At 43.3% G+C, this 19,975-nt stretch overlaps 1 protein-coding gene across 1 annotated transcript in view; it reads left to right on the forward strand.

Moving 5' to 3' along the window:
- The first annotated feature begins 19,602 nt into the window (after window positions 1-19,602).
- Window positions 19,603-19,975, forward strand: part of fbn2b (fibrillin 2b) — a 274,386-nt gene continuing 274,013 nt past the window's right edge. Inside the window, exon 1 of the mRNA XM_059991505.1 lies at window positions 19,603-19,778. Within this exon, the coding sequence (XP_059847488.1) occupies window positions 19,603-19,778 (176 nt within the window). The remainder of the gene's footprint in view (window positions 19,779-19,975) is intronic.

Raw genomic sequence — 19,975 nt, forward strand, 5'->3', positions numbered from 1 at the left:
CTGGACATGAACTTTTTGGGCTTGCAGTGACTGGACATGAACTGCTTGAGCTTGTAGTGACTGGACATGAACTGTTTGAGCTTGCCGTTACTGGTCATGAACTGATTGGACTTGCTGTGACTGGACATGAACTGTTTGAGCTTGTAGTGTCTAGACATGAATAGTTTGAGCTTGCAGTGACTGGACATGAAGTGATTGGACTTACAGTGACTGGCCATGAACTGTTTGAGCTTGTAGTGACTGGACATGAACTATTTGGATTTGTAGAGTCTGGACATGAATAGTTTGCAGTGTCTGAACATGAACTGATTGGGCTTGTTCTGACTGGACTGAACTGTTTGAGCTTGCAGTGACTGGATATGAACTATTTGAGCTTGTAGTGACAGGTCATGAACTGTTTGGATCTGTAGAGTCTAGACGGGAACTGTTTGAGCTTGCAGTGACTGGACATGAACTGTTTGATCTTGTAGTGACTGAACATGAACTGTTTGAGCTTGTCGTGACTGGACATGAACTATTTGAAGTTTTCCTAACTGAACATGAACTGTATGGATTTGTAATGACTGAGCATGAACTCTGGGCTTGTAGTGACTGAACATGAACTGTTTGGATTTGCATCAACTGGACATGAACTGTTTGTGTTTGTGGTGACTGAACATGAACGGTTTGGGCTTGCAGTGACTGGACATGAACTGTTTGGATTTGTAGTGACTGGAGATCAACTGTTTGAGCATCTAGTGACTGGACATGAACTGATTGGACTTGCAGTGACTGGACATGAACTGTTTGAGCTTGTAGTGACTGGATATGAACTGTATGAGCATGTAGTGACTGGACATGAACTGATTGGACTTACAGTGACTGGACATGAACTCTTTGAGCTTGTAGGGACAGAACATGAACTGTTTGAGCTTGTAGTGACTGGATATGAACTGTTTGGATTTATAGCGTCTAGACAGTAACTGATTGAGCTTGCAGTAACTGGACATGAACTGATTGGACTTACATTCACTGGACATAAACTGTTTGAGCTTGTCGTGACTGGACATGAACTATTTGAACTTTTCCTGAAGGAACATCATCTGTTTAGATTTGTAGTGACTGAACATGAACTGTTTGGGCTTGTAGAGACTGAGCATGAACTGCTTGGGCTTGTATTGAGTGAACATGAATTGTTTGGGCTTGCAGTGACTGGACATGATCTGTTTTGGATTTGCAGTGACTGGACATGAACTGTTTGAGCTTGTACTGACTGGACATGAATTGTTTGTGCTTGCAGTGTCTAGACATGAACTTTTTGGATTTGTAGCGTCTAGACATGAACTGTTTGGATTTGTCGCATCTAGACATGAACTGTTTGAGCTTGCAGTGACTGGCCATGAACTGATTGGACTTACAGTGACTGAACATGAACTGTTTGAGCTTGTATTGAGTGAATATGAACTGTTTGAGCTTGTCGTGACTGGACATGAACTATTTGAGCTTCCCATGACTGTACATGAACTGTTTGGATTTTTAGTGACTGAACATGAACTGTTTGGGCTTGTAGAGACTGAGCATGAACTGCTTGAGCTTGTAGTTACTGGACATGAACTGTTTGAGCTTGCCTTTACTGGTCATGAACTGATTGGACTTGCTGTGACTGGACATGAACTGTTTGAGCTTGTAGTGTCTAGACATGAATAGTTTGAGCTTGCAGTGACTGGACATGAAGTGATTGGACTTACAGTGACTGGCCATGAACTGTTTGAGCTTGTAGTGACTGGACATGAACTATTTGGATTTGTAGAGTCTGGACATGAATAGTTTGAGCTTGCAGTGTCTGAACATGAACTGATTGGGCTTGTTCTGACTGGACTGAACTGTTTGAGCTTGCAGTGACTGGACATGAACTGTTTGAGCTTGTAGTGACTGAACATGAACTGTTTGAGCTTGTCGTGACTGGACATGAACTATTTGAAGTTTTCCTAACTGAACATGAACAGTATGGATTTTTAGTGACTGAACATGAACTGTTTGGGCTTGTAGAGACTGAACATGAACTGCTTGGGCTTGTATTGAGTGAACATGAACTGTTTGGGCTTGCAGTGACTGGACATGATCTGTTTGGATTTGCAGTGACTGGACATGAACTGTTTGAGCTTGTACTGACTGGACATGAATTGTTTGTGCTTGCAGTGTCTGGACATGAACTTTTTGGATTTGTAGCGTCTAGACATGAACTGTTTGGATTTGTCGCATCTAGACATGAACTGTTTGAGCTTGCAGTGACTGGCCATGAACTGATTGGACTTACAGTGACTGCACATGAACTGTTTGAGCTTGTCGTGACTGGACATGAACTATTTGAGCTTTCCGTGACTGTACATGAACTGTTTGGATTTTTAGTGACTGAACATGAACTGTTTGGGCTTGTAGTGACTGAAGATGAACTCTTTGGGCTTGTAGTGACTGAAGATGAACGGTTTGGGCTTGTAGTGACGGAGCATGAAATGTTAGGACTTCTGGTGACTGAACATGAACTGTTTGGATTTGCAGTGACTGGACATGAACTGTTTGTGTTTGTAGTGACTGAACATGATCTGTTTGGGCTTGCAGTGACTGGACATGAACTGATAGGACTTGCAGTGACTGGACATGAAATATTTTAGATTGCAGTGACTGGATATGAACTGTTTGAGCTTGTAGGGACTGAACATGAAATATTTTAGATTGCACTGACAGGACAGGAACTGTTTGAGCTTGCAGTGACTGGACATGAATTGTTTGAGCTTGCAGTGACTGGTGGTGAACTGATTGGAGTTACAGTAACCGGACATGAACTGCTTCAGCTTGTAATGACTGGACATGAATTTTTTGAGCTTACAGTGACTGGACATGAACAGTTTGGATTTGTAGCGTCTAGATGGGAACTGTTTGAGCTTGCAGTGTCTGGACTTGAACTGATTGGACTTACAGTGACTGGACATGAACTGTTTGAGCTTGTCGTGACTGGTCATGAACGATTTGAGCTTTTCCTGACTGAACATGAACTGTTTCAATTTGTAGTGACTGAACATGAACTGTTTGGGCTTGTAGTGACTGAGCATGAACTGTTTGTATTTGCAATGACTGGACATGAACTGTTTGAGCTTGCAGTGTCTGGACATGAACTTTTTGGATTTGTAGCGTCTAGACATGAACTGTTTGGATTTGTCGCGTCTAGACATGAACAGTTTGAGCTTGCAGTGACAGGCCATGAACTGATTGGACTTACAGTGACTGAACATGAACTGTTTGAGCTTGAGTGACTGAACATTAACTGTTTGAGGTTGTCGTGACTGGACATGAACTATTTGAGCTTTCCGTGACTGTACATGAACTGTTTGGATTTTTAGTGACTGAACATGAACTCTTTGGGCTTGTAGTGACTGAACATGAACTGTTTGGATTTGCAGTGACTGGACATGAATTGTTTGAGCTTGCAGTGACTTGTGGTGAACTGATTGGAGTTACAGTAACCGGACATGAACTGCTTCAGCTTGTAGTGACTGGACATGAATTGTTTGAGCTTACAGTGACTGGACATGAACTGATTGGACTTACAGTGACTAGACATGAACATTTTGGATTTGTAGAGTCTAGATGGGAACTGTTTGAGCTTGCAGTGTCTGGACATGAACTGATTGGACTGACAGTGACTGGACATGAACTGTTTCAGCTTGTAGTGACTGAACATGAACTGTTTGAGCTTGTCGTGACTGGTCATGAACTATTTGAGCTTTTCCTGACTGAACATGAACTGTTTGGGCTTGTAGTGACTGAGCATGAACTGTTTGGGCTTGTAGTTACTGAACATGAACTGTTTGGATTTGCAGTGACTGGACATGAACTGTTTGTGTTTGTAGCGACTGAACATGAACTGTTCGTGCTTGCAGTGACTGGACATGAACTGTTTGGATTTGTAGTGACTGGAAATGAACTGTTTGAGCCTCTAGTGACTGGACATGAACTGATTGGATTTGTAGTGCCTAGACATGAATAGTTTGAGATTGCAGTGACTGGATGTGAACTCATTGGAATTACAGTGATTGGACATGAACTATTTGAGCTTGTAGTGACTGGTCATGAACTGTTTGGATTTGTAGCGTCTAGACGGGAACTGTTTGAGCTTGCAGTGTCGGGACATGAATGGATTGGACTTAGAGTGACTGGACATGAACTATTTGAACTTGCAGTGACTCAACATGAACTATTTGGATTTGTAGTGTCTAGACATGAATAGTTTGAGCTTGTAGTGACTGGACATGAACTGCTTGAGCTTGTAGTGACTGGACATGAACTGTTTGAGCTTGCCGTTACTGGTCATGAACTCATTGGACTTGCTGTGACTGGACATGAACTGTTTGGGCTTGCAGTGACTGGACATGAACTGATTGGACTTATAGTGACTGGACATGAACTGTTTGAACCTGCAGTGACTGGACATGAAATGTTTGAGCTTGAAGTGACTGGACATGAACTCTTTGGATTTGTAGTGGCTAGACATTAATAGTTTGAGATTGCAGTGACTGGATGTGAACTCATTGGAATTACAGTGACAGGACATGAACTGTTTGGATTTGTAGCATCTAGACGGGAACTGTTTGAGCTTGCAGTGTCTGGACATGAACTGATTGGACTTAGAGTGACTGGACATGAACAGTTTGAGCTTCTAGTGACTGAACATGAACTCTTTGACTTTGTCTTGACTGGACATGAAGTATTTGAGCTTTTCCTGACTGAACATGAACTGCTTGTGCTTGCAGTGACTGAACTTGAACTGTTTGGATTTGCAGTGACTGGACATGAACTGTTTGAGCTTGTAGTGACTGGACATGAACTATTTGGATTTGTAGTGTCTGGACATGAGTACTTTGAGCTTGCAGTGTCTGAACATGAACTGATTGGGCATGCACTGACTGGACAGAACTGTTTGAGCTTGCAGAGACTGGATATGAACTGTTTGAGCTTGTAGTGTCTGGACATGAACTGTTTGAGCTTGCAGTGACTGGACATGAACTGTTTGTATTTGTAGCGTCTGGACGGGAACTCATTGGAATTTCAGTAACTGGACATGAACTGTTTGAGCTTGTAGTGTCTGAACATGAACTGTTTGAGCTTGTCGTGACTGAACATGAACTATTTGAGCTTTCCCTGACTGAACGTGAACTGTTTGGATTTCTAGTGACTGAACATGTACTGTTTGGGCTTGCAGTGACTGGACATGAACTGTTTGAGGTTGTAGTTACTGGACATGAACTGATTGGACTTACAGTGACAGGACATGAACTGTTTGAGATTGCAGTGACTGGACATCAACTGTTTGAACTTGCAGTAACTGGACATGAACTATTTGGATTTGTAGTGTCTAGACATGAATATTTTGAGCTTGCAGTGACTGGACATGAACTGTTTGAGCTTGTAGTCACTGGACATGAACTGTTTGAACTTGCTGTGACTCGACATGAACTATTTTGATTTGCAGTGTCTAGACATGAATAGTTTGAGCTTGCAGTGACTGGACATGAAATGATTGGGCTTGCACTGAGTGGACTGAACTGTTGAGCTTGCAGTGACTGGATATGAACTGTTTGGATTTGTAGCGTCTAGACGGGTACTGTATGAGCTGCAGTGTCTGGACATGAACTGATTGGACTTAGAGTGACTGGACATGAACTGTTTGAGCTTCTAGTGACTGAACATGAACTGTTTGACTTTGTCTTGACTGGACATGAAGTATTTGAGCTTTTCCTGACTGAACATGAACTGCTTGTGCTTGCAGTGACTGAACATGAACTGTTTGGATTTGCAGTGACTGGACATGAACTGTTTGAGCCTGTAGTGACTGGACATCAACTGATTGGACTTGCAGTGACTGGACATGAACTGTTTTAGATTGCAGTGACTGGAAATGAACTGTTTGAGATTGTAGTGACTGAACATGAACTGTTTGGGCTTGCACTGACTGGACAGGAACTGATTGAGCTTGCAGTCACTGGACATGAACTGTTTGAGCTTGTAGTGACTGGACATGAACTGTTTGAGGTTGTAGTGACTGGACATGAACTGATTGGACTTACAATGACTGGACATGAACTGTTTGGGTTTATAGTGACAGGACTTGAGCTGTTTGAGCTTGTAGTGATTGGACATTAACTGTTTCAGCGTGTAGTGACTGATCATGAACTGTTTGAGCTTGTAGTGTCTGAACATGAACTGCTTGAGCTTGTCGTGACTGAACATGAACTGTTTGGCTTGCAGTGACTGGACATGAACTGATTGGACTTGCAGTGACTGGACATGCACTATTTTAGCTTGCAGTGACTGAATATGAACTATTTGAGCTTGTAGTGACTGAACATGAACTGTTTGGATTTCTAGTGACTGAACGGACGGTTTGGGCTTGCAGTGACTGGACATGAACTGTTTGAGCTTGTAGTGTCTGAACATGAACTGTTTGAGCTTGTCGAGACTGAACGTGAACTATCTGAGCTTTTCCTGACTGAACATGAACTGTTTCGATTTTTACTGACTGAACATGAACTGTTCCGTCTTGTAGTGACTGAGCATGAACTGTTTGTGCTTTTAGTGACTGAACATGAACTGTTTGGATTTGCAGTGACTGGACATGAACTGTTTGTGTTTGTAGTGACTAGACATGAACTATTTGGATTTGTACTGTCTAGACATGAATATTTTGAGCTTGCTGTGACTGGACATGAACTGATTGGACTTACAGTGACTGCACATGAACTGTTTGAGCTTGTAGTGACTGGACATGAACTGTTTGAACTTGCAGTGACTGCACATGAACTGTTTGAGCTTGTAGTGACTGGACATGAACTGTTTGAACTTGCAGTGACTCGACATGAACTATGTGGATTTGTAGTGTCTAGACATGAATAGTTTGAGCTTGCAGTGTCTGGACATGAACTGATTGGACTTAGTGTGACTGGACATGAACTGTTTGAGCTTGTAGTGACTGAACATGAACTGTTTGAGCTTGTCGTGACTGGACATGAACTGTTTGGACTTGCAGTGACTGGACATGAACGGTTTGAGCTTGTAGTGACCGGACATGAACTGATTGGTTTACAGTGTCTGGACATGAACTGTTTGAGCTTGTAGTGACTGGACATGAACTGATTGGACTTGCACTGACTGGATAGGAACTGTTTGAGCTTGCAATGTCTGGACATGAACTGATTGGACTTGCAGTGACTGGACATGAATGGTTTGAGCTTGTAGTGACTGGACATGAATTGTTTGGACTTACAGTGACTGGACATGAACTGTTTGGGTTTATAGTGACAGGACTTGAGCTGTTTGAGCTTGTAGTGATTGGACATTAACTGTTTCAGCATGTAGTGACTGATCATGAACTGTTTGAGCTTGTAGTGACTGGACATGAACTGATTGGACTTGCACTGACTGGACAGGAACTCTTTGGACTTGTAGTGGCTAGACATGAATAGTTTGAGCTTGCGGTGACTGGACGTGAACTCATTGGAATTGCAGTAACTGGACATAAACTGTTTCGATTTGTAGCGTCTAGACAGGAACTGTTTGAGCCTGCAGTGACTGGACATGAACTGATTGGACTTACAGTGACTGGACATGAACTGTTTGGGTTTATAGTGACAGGACTTGATCTGTTTGAGCTTGTAGTGATTGGACATTATCTGTTTCAGCATGTAGTGACTGATCATGAACTGTTTGAGCTTGTAGTGACTGCACATTAACTGTTTGGGTTTGTAGTGACTGGACATGAGCTGTTTGAACTTGTACAGACTGAACATGAACTGATTGTGCTTGTAGTGACTGAACATGAACTCTTTGGGCTTGCAGTGACTGGACATGAACTGTTTAGATTTGTAGTGACTGGACATGAACTGTTTGGATTTGTAGTGACTGGACATGAACTGTTTGAGGTAGTGACTGGACATGAACTGATTGGACTTGCAGTGACTGGACATGAACTATTTTAGCTTGCAGTGACTGGATATGAACTGTTTGAGCTTGTAGTGACTGAACATGAACTGTTTGAGCTTGTAGTACCTGGACATGAACTGTTTGGATTTGTAGCGTCTGGACGGGAACATTGGAATTACAGTGACTGGACATGAACTGATTGGACTTGCAGTGACTGGACATGAACTATTTTAGCTTGCAGTGACTGGATATGAACTGTTTGAGCTTGTAGTGACTGGACATGAATTGTTTGAGCTTGCAGTGACTGGACATCAACTGATTGGATTTGTAGCGTCTGGACGGGAACTGTTTGAGCTTGCAGTGTCTGGACATGAACTGATTGGACTTAGAGTGACTGGACATGAACTGTTTGAGCTTGTAGTGACTGAACATGAACTGTTTGGGCTTGCAGTGACTGGACATGAACTGTTTGGATTTGTCGTGACTGGACATGAATTGTTTGAGCTTGTAGTGACTGGACATGAACTGTTTGAGCTTGTAGTGACTGGACATCAACTGATTGGACTTGCACTGACTGGACAGGAACTGTTTGAGCCTGCAGTGACTGGACATGAACTGATTGGACTTACAGTGACTGGACATGAACTGTTTGGGTTTATAGTGACAGGACTTGAGCTGTTTGAGCTTGTAGTGATTGGACATTAACTGTTTCAGCATGTAGTGACTGATCATGAACTGTTTGAGCTTGTAGTGACTGCACATTAACTCTTTGGGTTTGTAGTGACTGGGCATGAGCTGTTTGAACTTGTACAGACTGAACACAAACTGTTTGTGCTTGTAGTGACTGAATGTGATCTGTTTGGATTGCAGTGACTGGACATGAACTGTTTGAATTTGTAGTGACTGGACATGAACTGTTTGAGCTTGTAGTGACTGGACATCAACTGATTGGACTTGCACTGACTGGACAGGAACTGTTTGAGCTTGCAATGTCTGGACATGAACTGATTGGACTTGCAGTGACTGGACATGAACGGTTTGAGCTTGTAGTGACTGGACATGAATGGTTTGAGCTTGTAGTGACTGGACATGAATTGTTTGAGCTTGCAGTGACTGGACATAAACTGTTTGGATTTGTAGCATCTAGACAGGAACTGTTTGAGCCTGCAGTGACTGGACATGAACTGATTGGACTTACAGTGACTGGACATGAACTGTTTGGGTTTATAGTGACAGGACTTGATCTGTTTGAGCTTGTAGTGATTAACTGTTTCAGCATGTAGTGACTGATCATGAACTGTTTGAGCTTGTAGTGACTGCACATTAACTGTTTGGGATTGTAGTGACTGGACATGAGCTGTTTGAACTTGTACAGACTGAACATGAACTGTTTGTGCTTGTAGTGACTGAACGTGATCTGTTTGGGCTTGCAGTGACTGGACATGAACTGTTTGGATTTGTACTGACTGGACATGAACTGTTTGAGCTTGTAGTGACTGGCCATGAACTGATTGGACTTGCAGTGACTGGACATGAACTATTTTAGCTTGCAGTGACTGGATATGAACTGTTTGAGCTTGTAGTGACTGAACATGAACTGTTTGGGCGTGTTGTAACTGGGCATGAACTGTTTGGGCTTGCACTGACTGGACAGGAACTGTTTGAGCTTTCAGTGACTGGACCTGAACTGTTTGAGCTTGTAGTGACTGGACCTGAACTGTTTGAGCTTGCCGTTACTGGACATGAACTGTTTGGGCGTGTTGTAACTGGGCATGAACTGTTTGGGCTTGCACTGACTGGACAGGAACTGTTTGAGCTTTCAGTGACTGGACCTGAACTGTTTGAGCTTGTAGTGACTGGACCTGAACTGTTTGAGCTTGCCGTTACTGGACATGAACTGATTGGACTTGCAGTGACTGGACATGAACTGCTTGTGCTTGTACTGACTGAACATGAACTGTTTGGGCTTGCAGTGACTGGACATGAACTGTTTGGATTTGTAGTGACTGGACATGAACTGTTTGAGCTTGTAGTGACCGGACATGAACTGATTGGTTTACAGTGTCTGGACATGAACTGTTTGAGCTTGCAGTGACTGGACATCAACTGATTGGCTTGCACTGACTGGACAGGAACTCTTTGGATTTGTAGTGTCTAGACATGAATATTTTGAGCTTGCAGTGACTGGACATGAACTGATTGGACTTACAGTGACTGGACATGAACTGTTTGAGCTTGCAGTGACTGGTCATGAACTGTTTGGACTTACAGTGACTGGACATGAACTGTTTGGGTTTATAGTGACAGGACTTGATCTGTTTGAGCTTGTAGTGATTAACTGTTTCAGCATGTAGTGACTGATCATGAACTGTTTGAGCTTGTAGTGACTGCACATTAACTGTTTGGGATTGTAGTGACTGGACATGAGCTGTTTGAACTTGTACAGACTGAACATGAACTATTTGTTCTTGTAGTGACTGAACGTGATCTGTTTGGATTGCAGTTACTGGACATGTACTGTTTGTATTTGTAGTGACTGATCATGAACTGTTTGGGCTTGCAGTGACTGGACATGAACTGTTTGGATTTGTAGTGACTGGATATGAACTGTTTGAGCTTGTAGTGACTGAACATGAACTATTTGAGCTTGCCGTTACTGGACATGAACTGATTGGACTTGCAGTGACTGGACATGAACTGTTTGTGTTTGTAGTGACTGAACATGAACTGCTTGTGCTTGTAGTGACTGAACATGAACTGTTTGGGCTTGCAGTGACTGGACATGAACTGTTGGATTTGTAGTGACTGGACGTGAACTGTTTGATCTTGTAGTGACCCGACATGAACTGATTGGTTTACAGTGTCTGGACATGAACTGTTTGAGCTTGTAGTGACTGGACATCAACTGATTGGACTTGCACTGACTGGACAGGAACTCTTTGGATTTGTAGTGGCTAGACATGAATAGTTTGAGCTTGCAGTGACTGGACGTGAACTCATTGGAATTACAGTGACTGGACATGAACTATTTGAGCTTGTAGTGACTGGTCATGAATTGTTTGAGCTTGCAGTGACTGGACATGAACTGTTTGGATTTGTCGCGGCTAGACGGGAACTGTTTGAGCTGCAGTGTCTGGACATGAACTGATTGGACTTAGAGTGACTGGACATGAACTGTTTGAGCTTGTAGTGTCTGAACATGAACTGTTTGTGTTTGTCGTGACTGGATATGAAGTATTTCAGCTTTTCCTGACTGAGCATGAACTGTTTGTGCTTGCAGTGACTGAACGTGATCTGTTTGGATTTGTAGTGACTGGACATGAACTGTTTGAGATTGTAGTGACTGGACATGAACTGATTGGACTTGCAGTGACTGGACATGAACTGATTGGACTTGCAGTGACTGTATATGAACTGTTTGAGCTTGTAGTGTCTAAACATGAACTAATTGGGCTTGTAGTGACTGAACATGAACTGTTTGAGCTTTTCCTGACTGAACATGAACTGTTTGGATTTTTAGTGACTGAACATGAACTGTTTGTGCTTCTAATGACTGAACACGAACTGTTTGAGCTTGTAGTGACTGGACATTAACTGTTTGGTTTGTAGTGACTGCATTCTTATTGTTTGGATTTGTAGAGGTGGAGATCATTGTGCTTGTGCTCTCTGTGTTTTGGAGGGGAGTGTGGTTGGTTTCCCTGTGTTTGGTCTCACAGTCATTCTGCTGAATGTGGTTTGGCTGTCTTGGGTTTTGGTCTCCTTCAGGGATCTTATCACTTTTTGTTGTTTAAACTTCTCTTTTCCCCTTTCCCCATGCACAATTTTAAATGAATATCACTTGCAAAAGCAAACAGATCTAAAAGCCATGCTCTTTAATTTTTACACAAAAACCAGGCAAGAAAAGGCACTTTATTTTAAGAAGTGTATTACCAAATGTACAGAAATCTACTGCAAATGTTTCTACCAGTTGTATCGGCCAAGGAGGGAGGAACAGGTATCTGCTTAAATGGAGAAAGCATGATGTCTGTATGGTTGAAAAACAGGAGAATGGTGAACAATACAAGAGACTGAAGATGGTGGAATCTGGGCAACCTCAGTGGTCGAGCAGCATCTTCAGAGGGAAATGGATAGTCAGCGTTTTGGGTTGCAACTCCTCATCTGTAATGAATGAGTTGGGACAAAGTGGCCAGCGTAAGGAGGTGAGTGAGAGGGGTAAGCCATGAGCGAGTGCGCAAAAGCAAAAGAACTTAGCAGAACAGTTAGCATGTGAGGAGGCAAAACATGAAATTTGGTGTTTTGAGTTGAGACCCCATATGCTGTCTGAACCAGGAAGAAATCTGAGAATTGGACTGTGTAAGAATCAGAATCAGGTTTATCATCACTGACATACATTGGGCATTTTGTGGTTTTGTGGCAGCAGTGCAGTGCAATACATAAAATATACTATAACTTATAATAAGAAATATATAAAAATTAAATCAGTAGTGTAAAAAAGCACAAAAAGAGCTGTCCTGCCAAATGGTTTTGACCTGAGACGTCGACTGTACTTTTGTCCATAGATGCTGCCTGACCTGCTGAGTTCCTCCAGCATTTTGTCTGTTTTGCTTGGATTTCCAGAATCTGCAGATTTTCTCTTGTTTGTGACAAAAAGAGTAAGGTAGTATCCATCAGTTTGTTTTCTGTTCAGAACTCTGATGGCAGAAGGGAAAGCGCTGAGAGTCTTTGGGCTTATCTTCCTCCTCTCTGATGGTAGTAATAAGGATTGCCCTGGGCTGTGGGGAATCCCTAATGATGATGCTGCCTTTTTGAGGCATCATCTTCTGAAGATGTCCTGAATAGTGGGGATGCTAGTGGCCTGGATGGTGCTAGCTGAGTTTACTACACTCCGCAGTTTTTCCCAATCTAGTGCAATAACTCCTCCATAATAGACGCGAGGCAACCAGTTACACTGCTCTCCACATGACTGAGAGCACATGATTACGCCGAGAACTGATCAGCGTGTGAATGGAGGATATGCACAGACTGCGAATGGAGCTCAAGGTCAGACCAACAATGGATCACAAAGGTCAGCCTGAGGTACGGAGCATAAGAACAGACCCAGAAAAGAACAAAGACCAGGTCGGGGCGGGAGGCACGTGACCTGGCCGAACGCGCGACGCCGGCGAGACACTCAGCACGTGATTCGGACTGAGTACAGAGCACGTGATCGGCACCGGTAAAGGAGAGCGCGCTCCTTTGAACTGACGAATGAGCGCGGAGCCCGGCTGAGAGCCGGTCACGTGGCCGACGGGACCGGGAAAGAAGCACGTGCTGGCTGGTTCTCGTGGGTACGCGCGCTCCGTCTCGCTGGGTGTGAGTCAGCCCTCACTGTAACCTGAGACCCACACAGTGCGATCGTTTAACTCGTTATTCACAGGGCGTCCGCCCAATGCTTCAGATTCTGTGTTTTATTTTCAATTCGAAATGCAGCAGCATATTCTAGGTGTGGAACTGCAGAAAGGTCGTGAGGCCCCACAGACCTGCGGTGGCCCTGCCTCTCAGCTGTTTGGTGCCGGAGAAGAACTCTGAGAAGTCAGGAGCGACAGAAGTCAAGGTTGCACAGTCATCGTTGCTGCTGCAGGAGTGTAACAGAAAGTGAGAGTGCAATACATCATCTGTTCTGTGAGATTCCAGGAACAGCCTGGGATCATCGACTTAACATTTGCTGACAGCTCAGTAAGAATTGCACCTTCTCCATAGGTCTGCGCTCACTTCCTCTTTAGTCTAGTGACTTGTAGGAATGCAGTTCCAATCTGTGAAAAATTACACAAGGTAACTCCAGAGAACCAGCTGCATTCTTTGTGTCTGAGCCGAAGAAAAGGGCTAAAAAAAATCCTTGTAGGGCCAAATCACTGTATAAGTTGGTATAGATATTCTACGAGATTCTGGTTTATGTTACTCACTTTACATGTAGCACCGGAGACTCAAGATAAGGTAAATGCACAGATAAACAATAAAGTAAAGGAAGTGAAAGAACAGAAGCAATGTGGAGAGATGCAAAAAGCCATATGAGAGAACCAAGTGGAGAAATATTGATAGAAAATGGGTTGACTGTAAGTGGGGACAGTATGTGAAAGCAGAGCAAGGATGAATAAGAAATGGAGAAAGTGACATTGGCAGAGGGAAAGAAGAATAGAATGAGACAAAAAAGATCTATTTATGTGAAGATCTATTTAAACAGGTATAAAGGAAATAGGTGGACTGGGAAGAAAGGGAGAGCAAAGAAAACCAGAGAGAATTAGAGTTTGCTATCTGTGCTGCAGATCAGTCTGATGTATAGAACTTGAAAAGCAGTAATTGAACCTGACCAGGGTATCATGTTACCTTAAACAATATTGTAGTCATTTTATCAAGAAACAGTTTTTAAAGTTGCACCCACTTGTTAATGATTATATGTAACAAAACAAAATAAGGACGTTCACAAGGAGCATCGTGTCAGATAACCCGTGTAGCTGGCAAAATTCTTCCACCTGGAACACTCTTCACGTGGCAAGCATCAGCCATGTTGCTTTGTGGAAATTCCCTCACTTTTACTGGGACACTTTCAGAGTCTGGAGTGTAGTAACTTTCCAGTCAAAGTTCAAAGCACGGTTATTATCAAAGTATGTATATGTCATCATATGCAACACTGAGATTCATTTTCTATACCTAAGTGATGAGGGTCCTTGATGATGGATGTTGCCTTCTGCAGCAAAATTTCATGTAGATGTGCTCAATGGTGGGGAGGCCTTTACCCATGATGGTCTGGTCTGGGCTGGGTTGTATCCATTATTTTTTGTAGGATTTTTCATGCAAGGACATTGGTGTTTCCATACCTGACAGTGTTGCAATCAGTCGGAGTGCTCCCTAGCTGAAGGAGGTGCTCAGGCTGCCAGAACAAAGACAATGATGAACTTCACCCTAACTGGGTTCATGGCCAAAGCCTCCAGAAATTCAATCCCAGTCTTGACTAAGCTGCCCCCTGCTAGGTCTGAATCACTTGTCTGACCCAGGCCCCAAAACCCTGAGGATCCTGTCCTACACAACATCTCTTACAAATGCTGTCTCTGCTGCTCCATGCCATGCAGTGGGACTTCATGTGTGGGCTGCTCTTGCACACCTTTCACTTCCCAGTTCTCTCCTTTCTTCTGGATGAGGATAGCTGATGTTCTCTGGCACCAGATCACAAAGATGTTGGATATTGGTCCAGTGAGCAGTTCAGACTGAGCGTAGGTCAGCCCTCTCAAAACCCTTTGTAACGAGGATTCAGGAGACTGAAGGGGGTCCCCTCTGGAGGCCCCTGTATGGAGAAGTCCTTCCCCTTGACATCAAAGACCAGGGTTGGAGAACTTTATACCTAACAGTATAGTGCAACAGATTCTTACACAGTTCATGAATTCCAGGGGCCACCTGCCATTTCTATGTTTCATGAATATACAGAATGTGAGAGGTTGCAGCCCCTCTTTCAGTATTTGAAGAAACTGCTCATTAAGTTCTAGTTATGCTTCAGCATGTCTCTTCTGATCTTTGGACACCTGGAATTGAGGAAGAAGGTTAGGCAGGGACATTGTTGGGCTGCTCTTGGCTTGGCAGTGGGCCATCAGTGTGGACTGCCCATCTCTTCTGAGGATGTGTCTGGGCCAGGGTGTCTCTGGAGGTGGAGTATGCAGCATCATCTGGCTCTCTGAAGGCCTTCCATGACTGGAGGGCATCTCAGGCTGGAGTGCATGCTGGATAACAATGGTAATGTTTTAAATTGAACTTTGTAAATAATCTGACTGAAAGATATAAATATGTTAATTGGGGCAGCAGTCTGATGTAGCTAGTAAAGCCACTGATTCACAGCACCAGTGAGCGGTGTTCAATGCTGACCTCAGGTGCTGTCCGTGTGGAGTTTGCATGCTTTATCTGTGATAGACCCTGCAGTGGATAGTGAGGTAAGCTGAGAAGATCATCGGGGTCTGTCTTCCCGCCGTTACAGACATTTACACTATACGCTGCATCCGCGAAGCAAACAGCACTATGAAGGACCCCGCACACCCCTCATACAAACTCCTTTCACTCCTGCTGTTTGGGAAAAGGCACAAAAGCATTCGGGCTCTCACGACCAGACTATGTAACAGTTCTTCCCCCAAGCTATCAGGCTCCTCAATACCCAGAGCCTGGACTGACATCTTATTGCCCTATTGTCTTGTTTATTATTTATTGTAATGTCTGCACTGTTTTGTGCACTTTATGCAGTCCTGGGTAGGTCTGTAGTCTAGAGTAGTTTTTTTCTGTGTTTTTTTACGTAGTTCAGTCCAGTTTTTGTACTGTGTCATGTAACACCATGGTCCTGAAAAAATGTCTCCTTTTTACTATTTACTGTACCAGCAGTTATGGTCAAAATGACAATAAAAGTGACTTGACTTGATTACTCAAGTTTCCTCCTAAATCCCAAAAATCCACTGGTTGATTGGCCACTCTAAATTGCCACTATAGTGTGTAAATAAGTAGGAGAACCTGGGAGGAGTTAGAGAGAATATGAGAATTTAAAAAGTAAGTTTAATTTAGGATTAGTGTAAAATGTGTGGCTGTAGGTCAAAGTGGACTTGATGGGCTGGAGGGTCTATTTCTCTGATGTATTCTCCAGTACTTAGTTGTCACATGGAATTCATATTACTTGGAGCTCTCCCATTAATAGTGTCTTGGGGACATACCAGTTACTCCCAATAGTTGGGATTTTATGGATATACTGTATTACAATCTATAATACTAGGAAAGAATTGTGGGAATGGGGTAAAAGGTCTGTATGGTTTTTTGAGTAGAAAAATCAGTAGAATGGTATGTTGATAGGGAATCCAGAAATGATTCTAGCTGATGATGACCAAGGTGGGTGGATGCTGGTTTGACTCTTAGGGAATTTTGCTGGAGGGGCTGGTGGACTACTTAACTCAACTTTTCTGTACTGCAACTTTCATTCCTCCAGTTGTCCAAAACAACTGATGAGTCCTGATGAAGGATTTCAGCCTAAACCACAACTCTTTATTAAACTCCATAGATGCTGCCTGACCTGCTGAGCTCTCTCAGCATTTTGTGTATGTTAGTTTAAAACATTTAGCTGGCCACATTCAAGTTGGAACAGAGAAAGTTAACACAAAGTCCTGAGATTGAAGTAGTCCTTTCATTTTCACCCTTAACTCTGGAAATGAAAATCACACCTCTTGATGAATATACCCCTAGATCCACTGGCCAACTTTTCACCATAGCATTCAATTCTTTCTTTGCTCAAAAGTTTACCTCACTACACTTTGATCTCCACTTGGCCACTTGAATATTCTTACATCCTTGGATTATCCTTCATGCAAGTATATTCTCTTTGATTTGGCTTCTCATTCTGAATCTCTGAATTCTCATTAAAACTATTTCTGATCTGATGCATGTAAAAAAAAAAGGTACTGTTTACTTCTTTCGGACAGACCCTTGGAGTTAAGGCTGATTATTTCCACCCTCACAGAGTTAGATAGATAGCTAGATAGATAGATACTTTATTCATCCCCAAGGGGAAATTCAACATTTTTCCAGTGTCCCATACACTTATTGTAGCAAAACTAATTACATACAGTATTTAACTCAGTATAAATATGATCTGCATCTAAAATCACCCTCCCAAAAAGCATTAATAAATAGCTTGTAAAAAGTTCTTAAATAGTTTACTAAAGTGCATTGAGTGGTAAGTTAAGCTCAGTCCTAACCCCCGGCACTTAACATGTTTTGCCCCTGGTGGTTGAATTGTAGAGCCGAATGGCGTTGGGGAGTAATGATCTCTTCATCCTGTCTGAGGAGCATTGCATTGACAGCAACCTACCGCTGAAGCTGCTTCTCTGTCTCTGGATGGTGCTGTGCAGAGGATGTTCAGGGTTTTCCATGATTGACCGTAGCCTACTCAGCGCCCTCCGCTCTGTCACCGATGTCATACTCTCCAGTTCTGTGCCCACTACAGAGCCCACCTTCCTTACAAGCTTATTAAGACGTGAGGCGTCCCTCTTCTTAATGCTGCCTCCCCAGCACGCCACCACAAAGAAGAGGGCACTCTCCACAACTGACCGATAGAACATCTTCAGCATCTCACTACAAACATTGAATGACGCCAGCCTTCTGAGGAAGTACAGTTGACTCTGTGCTTTCCTGCACAGGGCATCTGTGTTGGCAGTCCAGTCTAGCTTCTCATCTAACTGCACTCCCAGATACTTGTAGAGTTGATCTCTTTTGAGAGATAGTTGCTGATGTTGCCATTCCTATCCAAGGTCTTGTGGTCCTTTATTGTTGGAGGGTGATGTTGTACACCTAGTGCAGGTTGGCAGAAGGATGTTAACTTGAAGCCCGTCTTCACAGAAGCAAAGATGCCACATGGACATGTGTCTTCTTGCTGCATCTCCGTGAATGAAGTTGGGGCTGTTGGCGGGAAGATAGTGGAGGTGATGAAGATGTAATGAAAAGAGCAGAGAACAGAGCCAAGCTGTGCAGTGTGGCACATCTGTTTGGATATGCCTGAGGCAGGTGACGGGTAACGTGAGTATCTCTGGAAGAGTGAACTTCTCAAGGATTCACCCTAAATTTGATACTCGACAATCTTTGACAGATTTTCTAATCACTAATTACAAAGCCAGTCAGAAGGAATCATTTAGAAACTAAGTTTTCAAATAAAGTCAAAACTAGGGTTTGGCTTTTCAACCCATGGGGCAATGTACTATTTTTATATTATGTATAAGAGGCAAGAGCAGCATACAAATTAGATGAAGAAATTGTCGAATTATCTATCGCTTTCCATCAGGAGCTTTATTAGCGTTGGTAAGTTAAATGTGCATATGGTTTTGAGCGCCGGTGTAAGGCAATGGACTTCCACTCCAGGTAAATTTGGCGTGATTCTGAGGTGGATTCCATTTACTCTCCTCATTTCTGTTGTCCGCTAAAGTTAACTGATTTCTCCTTTAAGAATATGTATCCGGGACCGATTTCTTAAGAATTCTGATCTTGTTGGGAGAGTCTGAAGAGGGTTCCTTGGAAAAATATCTTATAACTGAAAATGTGCAATCGATCCTGTTCATTTCAGAGCCGCAAAGCTTGAGGAAGGTCCGTCTCAGGAATGTGCTGGTTTGTCCATTAGCCTCTCGCTGCTGTCGGCGAAGGACCGCCTCCTTGCCCAGTTTGGCTACAGCTGTCAATCCCACCTCCCCCCACCCCTTCCTTTTTGCCCCCCCCCTCTTCCATGCCCTGCTCAGGTTAGGATTTTATTCCCTCCCTGGCCCAGATCCCCCACCAAACAAAGAGCTCTAGGCTGATCAGAATCTCCCGACCCTGAAGGAATTCGCTGGGTATTGATTAAAAGCAGATGTTTCCCCGCTGCTACGCTGTGCGTTCCCATTGATGGTAAACTTTTGGCTTTGTTTAAAACTCTTGTGTGCTCAGAGCTTACCCCTTCTTTGCTGAGAGTCGTCTGCTGCTGTGTCAGAATTCATGTGAGGGGAGTGGGAGTTTGAGACAACACTAATTCTCTCTCTCTCTCTCTCTCTCTCTCACTCTCACTCTGCTCCAGCTCGGGGGGCTGAGAGTCTGCAGCAGTTTGAAGCTTTCTCCAGGAGGCTGTGTAGGATGAGGGTACGGTGGATAGCCAAGTTTGTGCTGGGATGTACGGTTCTCATCTCTCTCTCCACGGAAGAGGCGCGGATCCAACGAAGCGGCGACTTTAGAGCGGCAAGATTCGCTGGAGCCGGGGACAGAGACTCACAATCCCGGGTCAGGAGACGAGGTCAAGACAACCTAAGAGGGTAAAGTTCAGTCAATTACAAATATCCGAACAAATTACAGTCAAATATCTAATCGATATGGGGTCCACAACTCATTTTGTACTAAGTGAGACCCCCCCCATCCCAACAGCGAATCAGCGTTCCCAAATCATTATATTTAATATATATATATATTTTTTTATTTGCATAAAACAAATGCTACTTGGCAACTTTGCTTG

Source organism: Hypanus sabinus, chromosome 16 (assembly GCF_030144855.1).
Source record: "Hypanus sabinus isolate sHypSab1 chromosome 16, sHypSab1.hap1, whole genome shotgun sequence".
Classification (NCBI taxonomy): domain Eukaryota; kingdom Metazoa; phylum Chordata; class Chondrichthyes; order Myliobatiformes; family Dasyatidae; genus Hypanus; species Hypanus sabinus.